The 23,884-nt window shown below is 37.8% G+C and overlaps 1 protein-coding gene and 1 long non-coding RNA gene across 2 annotated transcripts; one reads left to right on the forward strand and one right to left on the reverse strand.

Moving 5' to 3' along the window:
- Positions 1–835: 835 nt before the first annotated feature.
- Positions 836–23,339, forward strand: LOC140328273 (uncharacterized). Its single transcript, XR_011920262.1, has 3 exons — positions 836–1,105; positions 3,355–3,418; positions 23,204–23,339. It is a non-coding gene; the product is annotated as an uncharacterized lncRNA (long non-coding RNA).
- Positions 15,937–23,809, reverse strand: LOC140328271 (beta-galactoside alpha-2,6-sialyltransferase 1-like). Its single transcript, XM_072407728.1, has 5 exons — positions 23,188–23,809; positions 22,115–22,212; positions 20,308–20,409; positions 19,654–19,828; positions 15,937–18,554 (listed from the first exon to the last, which is right to left on the reverse strand). The coding sequence occupies exons 1-5, from the start codon at positions 23,807–23,809 to the stop codon at positions 18,313–18,315; spliced, it is 1,239 nt and encodes a 412-aa protein (XP_072263829.1). The 3' UTR covers positions 15,937–18,312.
- Between the last annotated feature and the right edge of the window lie 75 nt (positions 23,810–23,884).

Consider the following 23,884-nt stretch of genomic DNA (forward strand, 5'->3'; position numbering starts at 1 on the left):
TGGATTTTAAAAAGGCTGCAGTGTGTGTAAAAATTTAGCAGGGGATGCCTGAGTAAAAATAATAAAGACGAACAGTGTGACAAATGCACAAGCAGAAGTTAGAACGGTCTTAGGTTGTGATATTGCAAAGAAATTATTATTACCCACAAAAAGTGAGTTCCTCATTTCAATTTTATTTGAGTCAGTCTTCCTGGAACTAAAGAGCGTTGGCCCTAAAAAATACAGCAACAGGGACTAGTCAGTCCAGGAGTTCAGGGACGTGTAACAAAGCCTGGTACAAAATACTTTCAGTGGTGCTAGTGGTGCCCTGCAGTAACAAACACTGCAGGACTGTCTAAGAAATTTATTCATGCATCCTTGCAGGAAAACCTGTGTTTGCTTGTTTGATAGCGAGCTGGAAAGCTTTGCTGTACCTGGAAAGTTCTGGCATGAATCTACTAGCAGCCTTTTTTTCAGGATCACCCAGGTTTACTCTAACACCACCAGTCTTTGAGCGCTTTATAAATCGGCCCCCATGGTGTCAAAAAGAGTCATGAGTCGTGTGTTGTGTATGTGTCCTTTACTTGAGCTGGAAAAACAAGTGGGAGGTATGTACATTTTATTTGACTTTTACTTTAAATATAATTGTAACAAATTATTTATCATTGACATTGTCTGCTCCTGCCCTGAACTCACACCAAGTACTTTATTACTCAGATTCAAGCAGCTTCACTGCCATCTTGTGTCTGACTACAGGTATGATATTTCCTATTGCAAATAATTCAACCTCCAAAAAAAACATTATTGTTATCCAGTATTTATAAAGCGCCAACAACGTACGCAGAGCTGTACAAAGTCCATAGTCATGTCACTAGCTGTCCCTCAAAGGAGCTCAAAATCTAATCCCTACCATAATCATATGTCATTAATACAGTTTAAGGAGTCCTTTCATCTATGGAAAAAAAAATTGCCGGTGTCACGCATGTGCAGTGAGATTGGCATTCTTTTTCCAATCTATATCCCGCGTCTGTGATGGGTGATGCAGAAGAAGAAGACAGATACCAGGACGATATGGAACCCGATGGAAGAAACCTCCTGACAGATAGACTGATTTGTGGGATTTAAGGTAAGTGTGATTTTATTATTTTGGGTTTAGTTCCGCATTAGACAGGATAATCTTTCCTCTAGCATTATGTTACAAAAAGCCTTCTCACTATTCCCTATAACTTTTTGGCCCTTTATTTCCTCTATCTTCTCCTCCACCCATTCTATTTTTTTTTCTTTCTATCATTGAAATCTACACGTGACAAATTGTGACTTTCAAAACATCACAATTCATCCATTTTATAAAATATTTTATAGTCATTTTTTATTATTAAAAAATTAACATAAGTATGAATAAAAGTACGATCTACATTTTATAAAGCCAGATAACATATAATATCATAGAAATGTAACAAGTTTCATATACAGTATAATCTACTTTTTCAGGAGTACTTCAACATTTGAGATTCAAACTGTTTTCTTGAATATATCCAACTTAGTTCTGTTTCATTTCATTGTCCATTCCATCCAGAGTCAGCGCTCAATAGTAAGAAGGAAGACAGGAGAAAAGCAGATCCTACGAATCACATATTGCTTTTTAGTATCCTTCAATCATCCTTTTGTCCGCACAGAGTTATCCCAATTGTTCTTCTGTTAGAAATATAGCAAAAAGTAATATCCAAGGATGCAGCTTTATACGTGCTTATGGTAATGGTTTAATATTAAATATGACTATAAGGTATATGATTAGGTTGTTTATATTTTACTATTACAAAGGTCACTTCCAAATGTTCCTTAGACTTCTGTGCAGTCCTTACATGGTCCACCTGTCCTGTATTCAGCCCTCTTTTCTGTCTACTGACCATTGTTGTACTCACATTTACTTATGTGTTTGGTTACATTTAATTTACAAGATGGACCATGGAAGCCTTTTACATTATTAAAGAAAAAATTCAAATGAGGAAGCTGTTTAGCACGGGTCTTTGTGTCACTGGTCGGTCTATTACAGAATGTTGTTGCACACAGGGCCCGTTGTCACCAGACAGTTTGATACAGAATGCTCATTCATTCATCTCCTATAAATCAGTTTATGACATGGCAATCTTCATCACATGTCATCAGGAGATGGCCTCTCCTTTGAATAACAATCTTCTGTAATATGTAAATATTTATTTCTCATATTGATATAGTGCTTACATACATTATGCTTCAATATAAGGTGTACACAAAGCATTCACAGAGTCCCTGTTTTCAGAAGAACTTACACTCCATTTTCCATACACACGCATCCACATTCTAGGGCCTTTTGGAAGAAAACCAGGAAAACCAATAATATGTGGCAAAACACAGATTCACTATTAAACATAGATAATACAAAATCCATGCACATAGAATCCTAGATTTATTTTGAAACAGAAAGCCATATCTGCAAACCACAAAGTTGTCCTGTGTATTATTATTATTATTATTATGTATTGTATTATATGTAATATATACTGTATTACAATATGAGGTGCTGTGTAACTAACCTCTCTGACCACAGCTGATGACACTACCAGGGAACCCATTGCTCACATTTGTAGGGATCTGGGCATTTTACAGAATAAGCACCAGATATAGTTTATCAATCAAATCCAAGGATAAATGCCTCGATGAAATCCATACCCAATCCGGCAGGTAGGCTTTGTCTGCAGGGAAGGTCTAAAGAAGGACCTTTATGTATAATTGGAGAGCACCTGCAGGGAAAACCAGAGCAAATAATATGGACGTAGCCTCCAGCTATATGCACATTCAGTTGTCCATACACAGCTTTGCACTGCAGAGCAATGAGTTTGGAATATGTAAACCAATGTGCAGAGTACCTGTCAGATGAGGGTCCTAGCAAGACTATGATTTTCTGTTTTACATTTTGGAAGCCTTCAGTTTACAGTTTTCATAGACAAGTGGCTTTAAAAGTTTAACTTTTTTTCTTTTGGAACATATCCCCCTAGGTCCCCCTGACACATTAATCAAATATTAACTAGAATGTAGACAACCATAGCCCTAAATGTCCCAAAAGTTTAAATGGGCAATGTTAAAATTTCAATTAAAAAAAAAACTTTTAACTTTTTTTAACATTGCTACTACCTACATTATTAGATTAGCTTTGTGTTGTTCTTTCTTCTTATAATTCATTCTGGATGTGGCAGCTCTAATGTCCAGTTTTACAATGCAATTCACATGAAGCAGGTTAATGGGAGAAAATAGCAAAGAGCTGATCTGTGTTTCTGCACTTTTTTTTTCACATGTTAGAACCATGCTTGAATAAGCCTTTTTTTGTTTTTACTGTAGTACAGAAAAGAGGAAGATCTGGTTTAGAAGCCTAGTTGAACACAAATAACATGTCTTCCGGAAGGTATGACATTTGACATATATATACTTCAGCCGAGAAAGTATTTGTAATGTCTGAAAGGTTACTGCAGTACAACTATATGAACTTTCACTCTAATATTATAAGATTGTTCACTCTATGGGGTGTATTTAGAACTTGCCGTACTTTATTCCAGGATGTCCAATTAACCAAAAATTGTGTATGCAGCATTTGCTAAGTATAAAAACCCTATCACAAAGCACAATAATGGATGGCTGCATCCTGCAGTGTGCCAGGAAGGTGCATTGGGACTGTGTGTCACTGCAGTGTACTAGATCGGCAGTCGCCAACCTTTCCGACCTCACGGACTGCTTATTTCATAATATTAAATCCTGATAATATAAATTATTTAAAAAGATAAATACATTCATCATGATTCATTGATCAGCTCATAATTAAGTAATAGGATAATATTACTATTGTTACTATTATCATTAGTTGCATTATCTTTGGTATTATTAAAGAAATGCAAAAGATGTGTTTCCTTTTTTTCACTCATTACGTGTTTATTTCATTCCAATCCAAGACCAAACAAGTAATGATCGTTATCAAAGCCAAACCAATTGATGTCATTAAATTTAACAGTTAAAGACAATCCACAGTTATGGTCATACTTACCTAAAAGAACATCTGAGAACTAAGCAAATAAAATAAAACAATCAGATGAGAATCGGTATTGGTGGAGCGGGGGTGACTGTTGTAATGGTGGAAACAATAGCGAAGCGCAAGGCTAGGCAATGGTTGTCCCATACAACTTAACACTACACTGACGTCACACTGCGCCTCCCTTGTTTTTCCATCTATAGTACAGTTCCTGAATTTAGTGCAATATAAAGGTGAAAATTGTCATTCAGAATATAAGAATTTATTAGAATATTATTTTTGTTTTATTATTAATAATACATAAAAATTAGAAATAATGTCCAAATTTTTCTGTGGACCACTGGTTGGCGACCACTGTACTAGATAACCAACTCAATGCCAGTGTTTTATTTAGGGGGGAGGATGTAATTAGCTGACAGACTGGGAGAAATTGCAATTAGAACTGTATCGGACATGTTCCAGCAGAAAAACAGCACCTCACAAAATAAAGAAATATTTCAAGGAAAATTTCACATATAAACAGAAACAATAGTTCTGACATGAAAGTGATCCATTGAAATTTGTCTGCTCATGCCTAAAAACAATTACAGTGAATTTGACTTTGGAAAGTCAAGTGAACGTAGGCATTTGTTGGAAAGCTGAATTTGTCAGAATGATATACCCTCAACCCTGTTATAAATCTATCCATTGCATTTCAGGAGGTTGTGCAGTTTCTGTGGAAGTGATCTATTTGGTGAACAGTTATACATGCAATTTCATTTTAAATCAGCAGTTTGCATGCACTTTTTGTTTGCAAGTAAGTTAGCATAATTTTTAGGTCTGTTTTATTGTGATCAATGCAAAGGTTGTTATTTTTCTGTGATTTTGCCAAAAAACTACAGCTCATCTTGCCTATGGTGAGCCACAATAATAAGCACTAATTTAGCTATGAAATTAACTAATTACAGAATTTGGAAATAATAGGAAGCATTTTTTAAAAATGCTAAATTGTTTCAAATGAGCTGAAATTTTAAGATTTTTTATAGCATAATTGCTGTCCATAGACTGTCTGTGGCTGAATTAGTATATATTTCTTCTATTACAATTGCTTGTCAACTAAAAGATGCATCTGTTAAGATATGCAAACAAAGCAGATGGTCTTTATAACAAATAGTTAACATTGAATCAAATTAGTTAATTCATTTTAGTTAGTTCATTATTCTTTAATGACAGGTTGTAAAAGGTGGCAACATTGCTGCATGTTTTTGGCGATGCTACATGTAGCATCCAGGGGAGGTTTGCCACCCTTGCTGCCTCATAGTGCTGCCTGCAAATGCCTAACATTGCTTCTTTTTATACAAGTGGCTTTTACTAGCAGAACCAGAAATTCACCTGCTATGTATTACTGCACCATGCCCCATAATTAAATAGGTTAGTGTGTATAATATATCATAATGCAAGTGAACAGCAGAGGAAATGGTGGGTGGCAGAACCGAAATACATCAAAAGGTGAGATTTGGGGTTCTGTGCACAAATAAAAAAGCAGCAGCTGCAGGTTTCACTTTCTGCTCTTTGTTGCACAAACAATAAATTTGAGTTCCATATGGCTTTTTTTACAGTTTCTATAAATACTGAAAATATTAAAGGTTACAAAATTTGCACAGTTTAAAAAGCATTTTTTACTTTTACATAAACAAGAATGATGAATGGTTCACATGTGAATAACCTCAGAAAACTCACACATTCACTTAGACCAGGGGTCAGCAACCTTTACTATCAAAAGAGCCATTTTGCCTCCTCTTCCACTAAAGAAAAATAGTCTGGAGCCGCAAAACATAACACAGTTTATAAACTTTTAAAAGTTTTAATATTTTTTTAATTTTACCTGTTACAACAAGTGTGCATGTGTAGGCCTACTTTGAAATAAATTAAACACTGAACTATGCCCCTAGAAGCCTCCAGCTTCTAACGTATCATCCTGTTACATTAGAAGCTGGAGGCTAACGTAACAGGGTAGATTTTTTTGATGGGCAGAGTTCTTTATGTTCTGACGATGCCTTAGCGATGAAATTTTAAGGGGTGTTAGCCACAGGTGTCCCTCATTTGCAGCTTTAATTTTGTTCACCTGTACCCCCTAATCTTGAGTAATTGGGGTTCAGGTGCTAGAAGCCTCCAGCAATGTGTAACAGGGTAGATTATTTTGATGGGCAGAGTTCTTTATTTTCTGACGATGCCTTAGCGATTCAATTGTAAGTGGTGTTAGCCATAAGTGTCCCCCACTTGCACCTCTATTTTGGTCACCTGTACCGCCTCCCCCCCGTTCCAGAGAAATTGGGGTTCAGATGCTAGATGCTTCCAGCAATGTGTAACAGGATAGATTTTTTTGATAGGAGTTTTTATGAATTTTTAGGAGGTGTTAGCCACAGGTGTCCCATACTTGCACCTCAAATTATTTTCACCTGTACCCCCGTTTCCAGATAAATTGGGGTTTAGGTGCTAGAAGCCTCCAACAATGTGTAACAGGGTAGGGGTTTTTGATGGGTGGAGTTTTTAGGAGGTGTTAGCCACAGGTGTCCCCCACTTGCACCTTCAATTTTGTTCACCTGTACCCCCTTTCTGTTCCAGAGAAATTGGGGTTCAGGTGCCTCCAGCAATGTGTAACGGTAGATTTTTTTGATGGGCAGAGTTCTTTATGTTCTGATGATAGCCTAACAATTAAATTTTAGGGGGTGTTAGTCACAGGTGTCCTCCACTTGAACCTACATTTTTGGCTTTGTACATCTCCCCATTCCAGAGGAATTGGGGTTCAAAGGAGGGGTATGTCATTGTACACACCCATTTGTACACGCCCCGTGTTAAATTTATTTCACTGGTAGACCCCAACGTTGCTGCTGCTGCTCTGCATCTCCAGGGAGATGCAAAGCACAATGCATCCCATCTTCCAGGAGATGCGAGCACGCCCCCCAACGGACCGGTGCTCCGGCATCACAGCGGGACCATCAGATCGCCGCTGGAGTGCAGGGCAAAGGTAAGGGGGGCTTCTAAAGTTACCCTGAGTGTGACTCAGGATTACCACTTTTTGCAAGTGCAATCCACCCTGAGTCACACTCTGGATTACCACTAGGGGGATTAAATGCCATTTGCCACTTGGCTGCCCAATCAAACAGTACATCCAGGTCTGTTTGCAGATTATAGACATCCTGTATGGACTTCCATTAGATAATTTGGTGTCATCTGCAAACAAAGAAATGGTACTTTTAATGCCAAACTCAATATCATTTATAAAGATGGTAAACTGAACCCAGGGGTACACCACTAATAACCTTAGACCATTCAGAGTATGAATCATTAACCCCTACTCTCTGGATGCAGTCTTTAAACCAAATCTCTATCTATTTACAGATTGGCTTTTCTCAACCCTATTGACCCTAACTTGCATACTACCATCTGTGGGGTACAGTGTCAAATGCTTTAGTGAAGTCCAAGTACACTATGTCAACTGATATTCCACTGTCTATCTGTTTACTTGCCTCCTCATAAAAAGAGAAAAATTGTTTGACAAATTCAGTCTTTCTTGAATCCATGCTGACTTTCACTTTTCACAGAAACTACTCAATGTGGTTCTTTCGAACTCTCCAGGACCTTTCCAGCTATGGATGTTAAACTAACCGGTCTGTAGTTACCTGGTTATGACTTTGCTCCCTTTTTGAAAATAAGAACCACATTGACCTTACACCAATCCATTGGTACCATGCCAGTGAATAAAGAGTCTCTAAAAGTTAGAAATAATGGCTTTGAAATAACTGAACTCAGCTCTTTAAGGGCACGTGGATGTAATCCATCAGGTCCTGGTGCTTTGTCAACCTTAATTTTGCCCAACTGTTTCTCAATTATATCGATTTTAAGCCATGGTGGCTCATCTAAGGCAGTGACATTGGTATTAGCAATTTGGGCTTAAGCTCTACCATTTTCCTTTGTGTTCACAGAGGTATAAAAAAGTTTAGGAAATCACCTTTTCTTTATCCCCAGTTACCAACCCAGAGACATCATTAAAGGGGCCTACATGCTTAAATCTGATCTTTTTGCTGTTATTATAGTTAAAAAGACTTTGGGGGTTTGCTTTACTTTCCTTTGTGATCTGTCTTTTATTTTGAAGTTTTGCACATTTTATTTAATTTTTACATTTTTGTTATATTCTTTATCATTTTCAAATGGTGATTCTTCATTTTTATATTTTTGTATGCCGTTTTATTACTCTTTATGGTTTTTTACCATTAGCTGTCATTTTGGAAAGTAGAAAACAGTTACTCTATGAATGAAGCTTCTGCTCTCCACCTTGGAATGTGTCTACTCCAACATTTAGAAGCCTGATTGTCAGGCTCCCTATAAGTGTAGCTAGTGTTTTAATGATCATAAATTTATATATAATTATGTAGTGCTGCATATAAAAGGTTGAGTACATAGTGTTGGTTTTTATAGTGCTTCGTACATAGTGGTAGTGTAAATGGTATTGAAAAAGTAACCCTAGAATACAATATATAGATTTTTATATAGAAATGATGTACTTTTATTTCCTCTTAAAAAATATTAGGTTGCAATGGAAGTTACCTAAAATACATTAGTAGAACAAGGTGAAAGCATATCCCATACATTTATAGATAAATACCATTATGCAGTACATTCTCTATGTAGTACATTTGCATATATCTGTTTAATACCTCTTAAGGACTTATCTACACTAGGGTAAGTGTTCTAGATAACGCTCCTTGCAACGTTTTAAAAAGACAGGTTAACACGGGTAAACGCTTCTGAAAGGATCTGCTTCTACTTCTAGTTCCTCGAATGCACCGTGACTTCCCCTGCACCAGAGAGACAGACGTCTGGAAAGATATCCCAATAACACACACGCACACAGTATGGTTTTAGGAATATACTCTAATGTTTACTTGAGAAGGTGGTCTTTTTATACACAATATAAGGGGTGGTCTTTAGTTACATACAGCTATTTAAGTTTTAGCCATATATAGTGTTATTTGATACATTGTAAGGCATACAAGGCATACATCGTATCTCAAAGAATTTACAATTTCCGACATCTGTTTACATTTAAACTGCGTAGACAGGAAAAGAAATACAACTTCCCTACGGGAACATATATGGCTCAAGTTAGATTAGCTATTTTAACCCTTCAGCTTCCATTAATTTCAAAGGGGGGGTCTGCATTTGTAAGTGCTGGAAAACATAATTGCGGTAAAAACGCAGTACAACACAGCATAGATGTTTTCCAGCATTTTAAAGGCAAGCTTTAAAACGCCTGTATTTCCAACATGGCCTTTTAAAAGTCTCAGGTAAATGCTGGGGAAACAGTCCCTGTAGACCCAGTCCTAAATTTATTACAGTTCATTATATTTCTCCTTTTTTCATTTGAGTACATTCGCCCAGCTGAATTCTCACACAAAAAATGAACGGGCACTTTCAAAACACTATCCAAATTGTATATAAATACCATTTAAAGTACACTTCTCCATGTTGTTCTGTTGGCAGTTATACAGTTTGTATATTTATCATTTGGATGAGCAATTTGGTCCCCACTGTTAATTCCAAAAGAAAAAAATACAAGATTTCTGCAAATGTTTGTTAATTGTGTCACCATTGCAACCACATTGTGCCAATATTTTGCAGAATAATGAAAAATGAATGACAACTTTTGTCTCTTAATTTATATTTTGGATTTATTCAAGAACTGAGAGGAACATGGGCAAAGAGAAAAAGACAGTGGCACTAGCTGTAGTTGTCTCAGGGGGTGAATGGAATTGGCTCCTCAGGCTTTAGCACGAACAAGCTGTATAAGGAATACTTACAACTGTAGCACTTTGTATAACCCAGCACAAGTTGGTGACCCACCACAGGGCAACTTAAACAACCTTTTTCTTCTAGAAACAGATCAACCAATTTCTGGTGAGCCATGAACCGACTTCTTTCCATGTCAAATCCTACAGACTTTCTAAAGCAGTCCAAAATAAGCATTTTAAAGAATATTTCAGAATTTCATGCTAGGAATGTTGAGGAAAGATTCAAAACATGCAGAGGGAGCATGTTGGCATTGTGATGCCCAACTAAGAATTTGCTTTGAGGAATAATAGGGGAGTGCAGGCCAAAGGATGACAGAATAAGAGATAACACAGTATAACAGAGGCTTTCAGAAAGTGAGCGGCCACCACCTGGCTTTCATTGTGAGACTGAAATCTGGTCAGGATGAGGAGAGGTAGATGATAAAGTCTGTGACTGAACATGGGCTGAAGGCAAATAGTAACAGAGCAATGGACAGGGGGATTCAGCAGAAGAGGAAATTGCACAGCAGTGACCTTTTGGGAGAGGAACCAGGGTGCCCCCAAAAAACTCATGAGGATTCCATCAGATCAGTGACCTGTTACCTGTTCTAAATTGTCAGCAACGTTATCCAGGAATAGCTGCAGCGTTCAAATATATTTTTTATGCAGGACCTCTACTTTCTTAGCAATCTTTCATATATAACCTTCTGGCAAAACCACTGTAATATCTAACATCTGCCAACAGCATTAAATGCACAATTAATTGTGCATAGGTACAACACCCTGTTCTTTGGAGAACAAGCTTGTCTCAGAGAACAGAGCAGGTGGCTGACCATTAATTTCTCCTCCAATTACTTTAATAGTGTACAAGTATGGTTTTCGGGTATCAATGAGTTTCTTGTAACTAATGTAAACTTCAGGTTTGTTCAACAATCTTTTGTTAAGGTACACAGTGGCCAGCCTTCCCGTTGGCTGATGACTGTCGGGGTAGAACCTTATAATAGCCACCAGCCAATGGGAACCCTGACTGCTGTACCTTTACAAGAGGCTTACAACATAATATTAACATTAGTTACCGGCAGCAAATTACCTATTGTTGCTAAACACATCAAGCAGCAGTTTCCTGCTATGTAAAGTCAAAGAGCTAGATAAACCTCAGTTCTGATTCAACATCCCAAATTTTTGCCTCTAGCATCTGCCAAACAGACCATAAACTAACCTAAGTCATATTTTAGCATCATCAGTGCAGGTGTAAAAAATATAATATAACATTACTTTAATTACTATTATTTTAACATTTGCTTGCTGTGGCAGTGGAAGGGGTAAGATATCAGTGATATTTATTTATTTTAGGGTTATGCTTTTACACAAAGCTCACAAATATGTGACAAATAAATGCAGTTACTTTGGAAGCATGTCTGATATAGAGAATTATAAAAAAAACATGGATTACAGTAAACTAAAAGGACTTTGAATGTTTCTGGATAGAGCTAACAGTTCACAAAGTTTAAGTTTTACTTGTTGCATAGAGGTAAAGAGACCCTGTCACCAAATCGTACATTTCAACAACAATTCTCTTTTAAAATTATATGTGCATTTAACATAATATAGGCATGCAATTTTGAGATTTTTGATTTGATTTGCGTACTTTAACTTGCAATATAAGATGGTGAAAGGGACCTAGATTGCCTCATGTGATAATTCCGTCAGCTAATCATACTCTCTACACAGATGTTAAAAACTGAAACCTTATTGGAAACTAAGAACATGCAGTTTTGCTTTTTGTTGTTTATTATGTTATAGTTAAAGTATCAGTTCTCCTTAACCAATAAGGTTTCCAAAACACTAAGGGACCCTGTAGCCAGCATTTGAGGTGGGTTGTATCTGACTCGCTGCCTTTGTGTGATTGTTTCAAAATACGTTGTGGAAGGAATTGGTGGGTATACAATTTGCACTGTATATATACTTTATGTATTATATACTTTAAATAATTAGTCATTGTTAAAAAAAAGACTAGTGATCTACTGGGAGCATATTATCTATCTATAAAAGTTAATTCTGTGCACTGCTACCCCTGATCACCTTCCCTCAAATCTATTCAACAACAATGATCGCTACAGCACTGACTATGATGACAGCCCTATTACCATCTGTTCTTAATTTTGGCAAAATGTTGAGATCAGTTACAATATCAGTTACAATTGTCACAGTTGACAGTGAGAGATATCACCATGGGGTCCAATGGTCTGTTGTTATGTCCCTGCAAGTAGCACACAGTTGCTGTATGTGATGGAGAGGCAGTTGCATCCAGAAACATATTTAGTAAGCTGAGTCTGCCATAATAAACTATATTACACTTGGATTAAAGTACTATTAAAGACTTTGAATTGTCTGTAGATAGATTTATTAATTAAATCTGTCAAATTTTATTTGTTCCTTTTTGTCAAAGATTAAGGGTTATTGAAACTATATTCAAAGTGTGAACAAAAAAAGTTTCTTTGTTACTTTATATTAACTAAGAATCAATTTGCTGAAACCAATAATAACCTAACTATACCAAGAATAGCTACAGCGAGAGGAAATTGGACTATTGGTCTGTAGGCTGAAGGCTTCAAGTACACTGGAAGGTTCCCCAAATGTGCAGGAGCAATAGATGCCATCATTCTTGCAGCAGTTTCAGACACCTACTATATGTGTAGAGCCATTGACGAGTAAACCTGCAAAAGTTCCACTGATGTCTGTCATGCTCTGACAGAGGGGCACTATGGCTTGCATGGAGGTGGTGTGAGCCCTGAGAAGGGCCAAGGCGCAGCGTCTAAGCAGTAATCAGGTCTTCTCCAGAGCCTCTGATGGTGAGGATGTTGCGCCGCTGGTTACTGCCCGGTTGCAGTCCTTGGGAACACCAGGGTGGTCAAAGCACGGTACCAAATCACAAAGCAGAAGGATAGTCAAGGGAAGCCGGGGTCGAGACAGGCAGCAAGCAAGAGAGGTCAGGTCACACGCCAGGGGTCATTAGCCAGGGATCCAGGAGACAGACAGCAATGACCCAGAGGCCACTGGGGGCACAGGGAACACAGGAGACACTGGAAACAGCAGGAGGTACAGAGGTACAGGTGATGCAGGGATATCCACAGGCAGACAGGAACACAGGAACAGCACAGGGAAGTTGGCTGGGAACCAACAAACTGGACAACGAAGGGTTAACACAGGAGCTGGAGACAGGAATCACTGGATTAAGCAGCAGGTGTACGGGAACTAGTTCACAGAACTAAGGGCTCAGCACAATGGAGACACAAAGGAGACACAACTTGTTGCACGAACACAAAATGCAGTCTGAGAGCTAGCTAAATAGCCAGGGCTGGTTAAGAGGCTATTTTCTGATTGGCCAGCAGCATGGACAAGCACACCCAGCATCAGAGCTGCCCGCATGCACAGGAGAGAGATGCCTGTGCTTTAGTGAGGAAGAGGTAAGTGTGACATTACTCCCCCTTTTACGGAGCCTCCCCACCCACCGGGGTCTGGGTTTAAGGGGAATACGGAGATGAAACCTCTTGGGAAGAAGAGGTGCAGACACATCTGTAGCTGGAACGCACGATCTCTTCTCAGGACCAAAACCTTTCCAGTCGATGAGATACATCTGCGTCTTACGAGAAATTTTGGAATCCAAAATTTGATGAACTTCAAATTCCTGAGAAGAATCGGTTGCAGGAGTAGCCAGTGGAGAGGAACGAGAAAAGTGGTTCAGGACCAACGGCTTAAGTAGGGACACATGGAAAGCACTGGGCAACTTGAGATGGGAAGAAAGGCATAACGTATAACAAACTGGGTTAACCTTGGCAGAGAAGACATAAGGTCAGATAAAACATGGCGCAAACTTTAGAGAAGGCACCTTGCAATGATTATTTCTGGTGGATAGCCAGACTTTGGCCCCAGGCTGGAGAGGATGCGCCTTGCAGCGATGCCGATCCGCAAACTTCTTGTAACAGGCAGCCGACTGCTCTAGGTGTTCTGATGTTGAGGCCCAAATACGGTTGAAAACCCTCTGCAGGGCACAGAGTGTGGGTACTTCAGTGGAACAGTGTTTAGGAGACGGAATGTGGGGATGTTTTGCCTAGACAATAAAAAATGGAGACTCCTTAGTGCTGGTACAAACATGATTATTGTGAACTGCCTGCATGTGCAGGAGAGAAATGCCTGTGCTTTAGTGAGGAACAGGTAAGTGTGACAATGCCCATGTCTTATGGGCTTCTAATACTAAGAAAAACTGTATTCTGGAGACCTCAACCTTCTGGATGAAGGTTAAGCCATGCTTCACAATTTGTAGATGATGAGGCCTTTGGACTTTATTTTAGTTTGTGAATCCATAAAACCAAAAAAATTTAGATGCTATAAAGTAGTTTTTAAATTACATCTTTACCCATGTAAAAAGATATGTGGAATGCGTCTTTGGAATCCTTATAAAAACGTGTACGCCATTCATCCATGGTGTTGCATCCTGGAAATGTTGACTGGATGATAAAGGTGTTCTACACAACTATGTCTGGGTTAAGGAAGTATTTGATATTGATAAAAGGAATATTGATAAAACACTTGGAATCTGTGACCTTGCTTTTTGACTGGGGCAATAATCAGGCGTCCTGTATCAAATGTGCAAACTATTTTATGACACCAGGGGAAGAGCTGCCATAATACAATGCAATACAATTGTTATTAGTTCTCATCAACCTAGATTTACTTTATATACGTTTGTTTTGTGCGCGTGGGAAGGGGTAATTAGGTTGTGTCTACAGCATACCATATCATTGGCACTACCCAGTCTCTTTTTGTTGTGACCTGGCACTGTATACTGTTGACAACAGACTGGCACAATATCTGACTGCTTGTGCCTTTGTGCTCAGGGAAAGAATTGTGTTTGACCCATCAGCATCTATTTTGTATGTAAAGTGAGTGAATAAGAGGAAGTTTGGGTAAGGTCCAGTGGAAGCAGGGGTATTGGATTGGGAGGATGAAGCCATGGGGTGTGGATAAGGTGTAGCAGGTTAAGGTAGGGGGGCAGGAAGGATGTTGTGGAAGTGGTAGTGTATATGAGTGAGGACGATGGGGTACAGTTGAGGAGGGTGGAAATGCTAGGCACAGAGAAAAGGTTTGCTGTAGATAAGAGATGGGGGGGGGGGTGTTAGATAAAAAAGCTTACAACTTCTTGTAAAAACCACTATAGTGAACTAGCACTAACAAATGTTTCCAGCTACAAATATTAAGCACCCTTACAGGGCTTTATGCCAGGTTTACTTTCAGGGTTATAATAAATGTTTATGGAGGTGTTAAACATTATTTTGAGAATTCAGTTCAGGGGAAGATTATGTGTGATCAACAGGTTGCTAAAATTAAATGTACTCTTTTTAAGGTTCCTACAAAATATTCAATGTTCATTGCTCATTCAGCTGGTTGCACTTCACTTTAGAAAATGAGTCAGAACAGGAACAGAAAGTTTATTGAATAGAAGCAGTTCACATCTAAAATCTTGTGAAAAAGTGTGAAAAAAACATTTTCAACATGAAACATGTTAAAAGTAAACCTTGCCTTTATTAGAACTGGGAAGAGAAAAACTTCTGGATAACCAATTGTTTTAACCCACAAGTACGTTTTCCATTCAACAACAACATGACAAATGTAAAACTATGGAGGCCAAAACAGGGACGGTACATCCAATTAAGAGTTTGGAGCTTTTTGTTATTAGTAGTAGTAGTAGTACAGTAACTGGTGGTTACATATTAGTTTTACATGCACAGTAAATGCATTGGGGGTTACTTTGCTGTTACTAAAGGATAAAGGCTGTTCACTAAGTGCAGTGAATTACAATATCAGTCTGCAAAGATCTCACTGAGTATTGTGTTTTGAATAAGAAGGAAATGAGGCGAAGTTCTGATGACTTTATCTATCCAATCCATTGCAAACAAACTATCATTTATATTTTTACATTTACTGGTACATGGTTGGGTATTCTCTGCCAGATGAATTTTTACAGCATTCTAAAAACATACTGAAATATCCTTTGCAGAGTGCACTTTGCAATGTGAACAAAACAAGACATCTTTTTAAACTCTTTATTTTTGTAACCTAAATGTATCACATACAAAAAATCTGTGATCATTTTTCAACACTGATACAGAGCTAGTTCACAGTATTCTCTTATTATTGCAGAAATACAGCTGTTTTAATTATGAGCATTAAATATATGCGACTAGGAAATATTGCTCAAACCTCCCTCATATCAACCTCTTTCCACAGAATTTTTAATTTCGCCTGGGAAAATGAGAAACATTGAATGTAAGTCAAGGAACCGAACATATTTGTTGAATGTTCTGATGTGTGCAAATACATTATCACTTTATCATTATCACTATTCTCTAAAAATACCAGTACAGGTAAGTTTTCATTCTGTACCATAAAATAATACATTTTAGTTTTACATTTAGCATACAATATACATATATACATTTTTATCTACAAAATATATTTTACAAAATGTGCATCTTCCCTGTATTACATAATTTAAATTATGTTAACATAAATTACAAAGAAATTACCCCAATTCTTTTTTGTACCTATTTACGACATTATATATAAATAAATACATACAGATTTGTTTAATACACTGATCACTCATAACATTGCTGGGGTAAATTAATAATATTTTTTTATTACAATGATACCTGTGAAATATAAGACATATTAGAAAGCAAATGAACATTCAGTTTTTGAAGGTGTTGTGTTGGAGGCAAAAAAATGGCAAGTATAATGATTTCAGTGACATTGACAAGGGCCAAATTGTAATGGCTTGAAGACTGGAGTCAGAGTATCTATGGTGTTCTTTGTATGTAGACCATGGGAGGACAGGTGAACTGGTGACATAGCCATTGATGCCCAAGACCCATTATTTCACGCATGCATGTGTTGGGGGGCATTTTGTCTAAGCCTACAGAAATGCTATTGACATGCTGGTCATGAGTGAAATATGTCCGATTGGAGCTTGCTGTGCATATGGGTGCATAGCTCTAAGCTAGCATCAAAGCCTATGCTGATCCCTGTCCAAGGAAAGCAATTTTAATAGGTATCAGAACTGGATCCAGGTGTAAGAGAAAAAAGTGGCCGGTTCTGATGAATCACTGTTTCTTGTAATGGTATTTGTAAAATGCTAATGCATGGTTTTACATAGGAAAGAAATACCAGCAGACTGCACTACTGGAAGAAGAAAGGCTGGTGAAGGCAATGTAACTTGCTGCTAACATTTTGGAGTGTAGCCCATGCCTCAACAGATCAGAGATTTCACAGTGTAGGTGTTCAAAATTGGGCAGGTAGTTTTATTTGTTGGTGTGTAGTTTGGCTGTGGCACTAGATTTAACCCTAAAACCAAAAAACCTAAAGACCTGATTCAAGTAATTTCATAACAGTTATTGCATTCCATACATTAAGGCCAAACTACAGCTCACTCAACCTCATATTCTGACCCCTCCCCCACTGTCCCTTAAGGCAACCACACAAGTTGAAAAAATAAAAAAAACATATATATATATATATATATATATATATATATATATATATATACCTTTTTTTAAAAGAATGCCTAATCCAGTTGCTCAGGTATTTTTTCTTCAGTCATGGGTGGTTGTTGTATGCTGCAGAAAGCAACAACACGTAGCAACTTATGTCACCCACTCTTCCCCTACCTGTTTGGTTTGTTCATAAATTCCTCATAAAGCTGCAGCTATGCTTCTGCACCCCACCACATGACTATTAATATATATCCCTGAATTAAACATGTATTTACAATTCAATATATATATTTACAAAAACATAAATTATAGATTTAAAACTGAAAATTAGTAAAACATAATAGTTTCCCCTATGCATTGTGTGTATTTTCAGGTGAATTTGGAAACCTTGGATTGACTTGCCATGGTAATTTTGCATTTTAGCAGTATAATGTTCCAAGAGCTTTAGGTTACCAAAAACCTAAAGGGAAAAAGGAATGGGAAAGACTGTTGTATGAAATCCATGCGGTTAAAAAAATTAAAGGCAGTAGTATGTCATCAACAAGATGCAATTATTTCATGCTTGGAGTCTTTTAAATTGCTGTTAAGGCTCATGGTAGAAGAATAGGAAATAAATACTATTTATAAAGGTAAATATCCAATGGAATAAGGGGAATTGCATTAAAAGGGTGAAACATTTTCAATTATTGTTTAAATAAATCCATACCCCCAGCTGCTAACCAGCTGACCAGAGTATTTAAATTATGGGTAGAACAATGTGTTTGTGCAATCAAGGAATCAGTTTCTTTGTCCTCGTGGTCAGCCAAGGTACACCATTGTTTCTTCCATGTCCACCAAAGCTGGGTAGGAGAAGTTTGCATACTTTATTATTCTCAGAGTTCTTGTATTCACCTCTGTAATCCTCATATGGGATTTAGCACTTCAGTTTCCTAAATCCAGGCAATGTTACCTTCCCATACTTGTGAATTGTTTCTATATCCCCCTGGTTAATCTTCATCACTAAATTCTTCTCGTACATTAGAGGATGATATGCTCCGACTGTGCATGCACGGTCATAGTGCCTTTCGTAATAATAGCACAGGTCGCTTTGACGAGTGGATGGCAAAAACTCATAAACGTTGACTTCATCACAGAGGTTCATCATCAGCAATATTCCTGGCAAGAGACGCAAAGTAATTTAAAGTATTTTTCCTGAACTTGCTGCATCTCATTATATATTATACAAGCTAAAAACACAAAATGAAGGGCAGCACGGTGTCTTAGAGGTTAACACTCTGGCCTCTGCAGCACTAGGTCCCAGGTTTGAATTTTGGCCAAGACACTATATGCATGGAGTTTGCAGGTTCTCCCCAAGTTTGTGTGGGTTTCTTCTGGATACTTTGGTTTCCTCCCACATTCCAAAACCATGCAGTTTTTTGGCAGTCTTTCATCCTCCACCCTATAAACACTTACACACTTAGGTCCTGGGTGACAACTAAGTGCAGGGACACTGCTACTAGCCCCCTGAGGCTAAGGGTGTGCTAAACCATAGGTCAAGTATGCAGTATTAGATTTGGGGATTGATGTCTGAATACTTAAGCTGCGTACACACTTCCAATTTTTGTCGTTGGAAAGGATCTTTCACGATCCTTTCCAACGACAAGGGGCTGCAAGATGCATGAACGATGCTGTACATACAGCACCGTTCATGCTCTATGGAGAGGGGAGGGGGAGAGCGACGGAGCGGCACCCTGCTGCGCGCTCTCCCCTTCCCTTTCATTACGATCGGCTGTCGTCCATCGTCCGTGGATCCGGCAGGTCGGTCGTCCGGACGATGGACGACACCGACTGTACACACGGAAGATTTTCGCCCGATAATTGGCCGATGCCGATTATCGGGCGATAAAAATCTGCCGTGTGTACGTAGCTTTACTAATGCTTGGCCAGGATCTAACATTATCACAGACAAAAAACAGGTGCATTCCATCATCATGGGAATAGGGAAATTGTAGGTTGTATCCATAAAGAAAAGGTGGGTTTTTGAGGTTACCAAGTCAGTAACTGAAATGAAATCAGCCTGCCTTGATCCAAGAAAGCAGAAAAATGACAATGGTGATAGGGCCCTGCTCCACCGTACAACTGAGAATTAATTTGGAATGGAACTGCACATGGAATAGGTAGCTATCTACAACAGAATGGTAGTTCTCTGATACAGATGTATATTGTTATTTTTATTAGGACATTCTTTAGTGAATGACCTCATGAATGTACCTACCCAGTGACCCTGAAGATGGTGGATCTGGTTGGATTTTCTCTGGAGAGTTTTCCTGTACTATATCCCACAGCTGCCAGCTGGTTTTTGGTTTCATGATGTAAAATGGTTGGTTAGGGTTCTGCTTGCGATACTTAGTGTATAGTTCAAGGAAGGAATATTCTGGCTTCTTATACCACTGGTGAAGAAATAAAATGTAAACAAAGAATGATGCACAATGAAATGTCTACACACAGAGCTAATGGATCAGAATGTGTTACAATCACACCTGGTTTATTCACAAAACAGTTATTTAGTTAAAATACATATATTTCCCACACTTTCACCTCTGAACATATGCAATGAGGGTATAAGGAGGGTATCACTATCCAGGCTAGATGAAAGGCTGAGTAACCCAAATTTCATGAGATGACAAGTCTGCACTAGGTAGAAAATCTACTGTAATTTGTATTCCCAATAATCCTCTTGGAAGGACAGTAGATTCACCTTCAATACTAAATCCATGAGATGGGTTATTTAACTTTTTTTCAGCTATTCAATCTTTTAATTTATTTTCCATTCCTCTGGGTTTTGTCTTCAGTTCAGAGCCATGAACACTTCATGTGCAAAATAATTTAGCTAATATTTGTATTTTGCAAAGTCTCACACCAGACTCACCTGATATACATCTGCATTGTATGGTGCTGGGTCCCACATAATCAATATTCCCTTTTTATAAAGTGGATTATCCTGGAATTTAAAACTGGGAACAGAAAAAAGCTGTAAAAAGATTGAAAAGTTAGTCAAGTGGGGTTATTTGGAACATACTCATGACAAAATTGATTATTCTAATAGAATTTACTAGTAGTGTTATCCAGCAAGATATTTGTGTTTTTATTCACAATAGAATAGGTGAGTTAAATGTAACTAACACATCATTACACATAATTTCATTAAGGACAGAAACATTTGGCTTAGTGTGCACAGGTGAATCATGTGCCAGTTTGACCAATTGAACTCCATATTCCTTCAGTCATTAGTCCGCAAACCAAGCACACATGTGTGTGATATTCTGCTCTTCCCGTCATTGGAGGTACATAGGAAAATTGCCTTTGATTTTCCTGGTCATTCATATGCATAAGTGACTTGTGTACTTTTAAGTTGTTTTTTACTGACATATCATTTCACATGATGCAGTGAATCCACATAATCCTCAGAATCCACATTTATTATATGTTCTCTTCTCTATAGTCAAAGAGTAAAATGTTTTATTGTGTGATGAAAAAGGTAATTTAGTATTACTTATTGTATGACATAAATTTTGGAAGAATTCCATAAAATACTAATCATAACGGTACAATGATACATATACAAATTGGTAAACATTGTATAAAAGTTAAGTTTACTGCAGTTATGTTAACAAAAAAAAAAAAAGATACCAGGTAAGTAGATCCTGGAAACAGACACCTAAGGGGAAATGAGAAAGGCTGCCATTACAGGGGGCTCAGGGAGATAGGGAACAGGGTGAGAGGTGAAGTAGGAAGGTCAGGAAAGGTGATTGGGGATATTCAGGTCAGGAAAGGTGATTGGGGATATTCAAAAAGGGAGTGGAGATGGGAGGTTATAAGAACGAGGGAGAGAGGAAGGAAGCAGGCTTTCTGGAAATTTGAGCAAGAAAGTTGCTCACCCACCCAGTGCTGGAGTAAAGGTAATGTGTGGGTGGTGGTTAGAGGTGCTTGAGGGCAGTAGTGTTTGGCCATCATTTCAGTGGTTGGGGGGAACGAACTGAGCTATAGTGTTCCTGAGAAGGAACAAAGATGGTCAAGGGCCTACATGTGTGAGATATCATTCCAAAGTCAGAGGCAATTTGGTGGCAGATCCCAAGATTGATGTTGGTGGTGGTCAGGGCTTTTTGAGGACCTGTAACATCAGTGTCTAGAGGGTTTGGGTAACAAGTATTATTGGGGGGGGGGGAGTTTTACTTGATTGCACTGTTGTTGTTATTTATATTAATGGGCCAATTTGTGTTTATTGAATGATATAAATGACAATTAATGACAGATGGTATAATCATGGTACAGAAGTGTGTAAATGTTCACAAAATGTTTAACAATTTTACATTTTGTCAATAAAAAAAAAACATGCAGTAACAATACAATTTCCTAAATAATAATAAAAGGGAGGTAGGGTGGGTAAAGTGGGAAGGGCTCCAAGCCTATTACCCAACATAGATGAGGTGTTATAGTGCACCCAGCATGCCTAGCGGGCTGTAGTTTTTATTTATAATAAGCTAATAAATATAAAAGCTCATGGTACATATTTTGTTACATATCTTGGTATACTGCATAATTGTTGACAATAAAGGGCAGCCAAGGCCATTAATCCACAGGATGTTTTATGTCAATATTAAGATGGGGCCGCCACTACACAATCCACTGCCTTTAGGGATAAAAAATGTTTAGATAGTTATACAGGATTTTTTCACCTGTGAATTTATCAGACGAAATGTAGTTTTTGATCCGACATCAGTCTCAAATCCCCCAGTAGGAGCCCTGTTGAATCTCAAAACAGCATCATGGGAATCTAAACACACAACAAACAACATTAGTATTTTTTGTGGTAGCTCTATATTAGACACCTAAATAGCAAGCAAGATTTATGGAATTGTCTGTCCTGAGAGGGAAGGGTAACCTGTCCATCCTCAGTGCTCTTTTGGATCTTTGTGAAACCCTCCATCTACAATTTTTCCATAATGCATATTCCTGTGAAGGCACAGAAAAAAATATGCATGTACCCAACACTGGATTTCCTATAGGAACATAAAGAACTCCAGGGGCACAGGTAGTTTTATTGGTGCTTTGAGGAACATCCCAGATAGCACTGATGGTGAGGCAACCTTGTCCAACCCTGTACACCCATAATGCTAAGTCTACACCACTGCCTATAATTTTAAATGCTTATAAATACCCATATAGCTTTTGTATGGTTTTAAGTTATTATAAAGATGTTTTAAACCAAGGTATGTGGCAAAGATAAGGTAATTAAGAAAAAATGCTCTGCTGTGCCCAGTCCTCTTTTGGCAATTTCAAACATAGGCATTTAATCACTGGGGAAACAATTTTCACATTTCAGCAATATTATAGTGATACATTTGTCAATAATCATGACACAGTAATAATACAAATTTACCTTCTTTTTCTTTTGGAAATACTGTCTTTGCCTTCATGCATTAGGATGTCATTGACAATGAATGGCACCATAACGTGCTCAGACACAAGTGCTTTTCAGCCCTACATGTTTGTGGTTGTTATATACAAAGCATGCAAATTCTTTTAACTTGCTGTGGTAAAACAACTATTTCATTTGAATTAAATACTACAAATACTACCAACATAGTGAGGTCTGTTTGATAGTAAGTTTTGTTGCATTGTAGTTGTCCATAAATGTATAGAAATGTTTTGAGCTTAACGTATTTAAGGTACATCTGTTTCAATTTTTTTTTACCATAATTCTTTTTTTTTAAGAAGCTGAGAAATATTGTGACTTTAATAATCTTACCAATCTCTTTCCCAAGTTTAGAGAATTTTAAAGATCCTGCTGATGTTACTACAGCACAACGCCCAAGGTTTCCCACCTCTTCTTGAAGGCTCTTCTTGGGTAAGTCTTGGCTCCAGGAAGCAACGCTCGGAGGGAGATCCCAAGATGTTAGGGTTGAAACATTAACCCGGTTCTTAAGATGGCAAAGGATTTCCTCTGCACTGTGATTTTGATTTATTTGTCCTTTGAATGTAACTTTGTAACTGTTGAAACGCTGGAAGTTCTTCCTCACCTGTTGCAATCTCCGTATAAGGTCTTTGGATGTCATCTCTTTAGGCCACAATTTGGCATTAGATCCCATCCCTGTCATTATAATGTTACTGTGGGGTGACTTTATAATCATTGGATTTTTCTTAACATTTGTCAATTTGTTTGTAGTAGTTGTATGGAGGAATTGTGAAGTACCTTCATTTGTAATCCTTGCTGAATGTAACTTGTTTTGCCTGGGTATGAAAGCTGGGTTAAGGTTACCTAATCTGATTTGTACATATGAAGGATTACTATGCAGGTCCAGAAAGACAACACATAAAATGCAAAGGAGTATTGAGGAAACAAAACCTATTTTATAGCTGAAATGGACCATTGTTACTGATCTAGAAAAAAAGACACAAAACAATAAAAGTGTATCATAAATATTATATTAAAAGACTTCTCTAAA

Source organism: Pyxicephalus adspersus, chromosome 4 (assembly GCF_032062135.1).
Source record: "Pyxicephalus adspersus chromosome 4, UCB_Pads_2.0, whole genome shotgun sequence".
In the NCBI taxonomy this organism is placed as follows: Eukaryota; Metazoa; Chordata; class Amphibia; order Anura; family Pyxicephalidae; genus Pyxicephalus; species Pyxicephalus adspersus.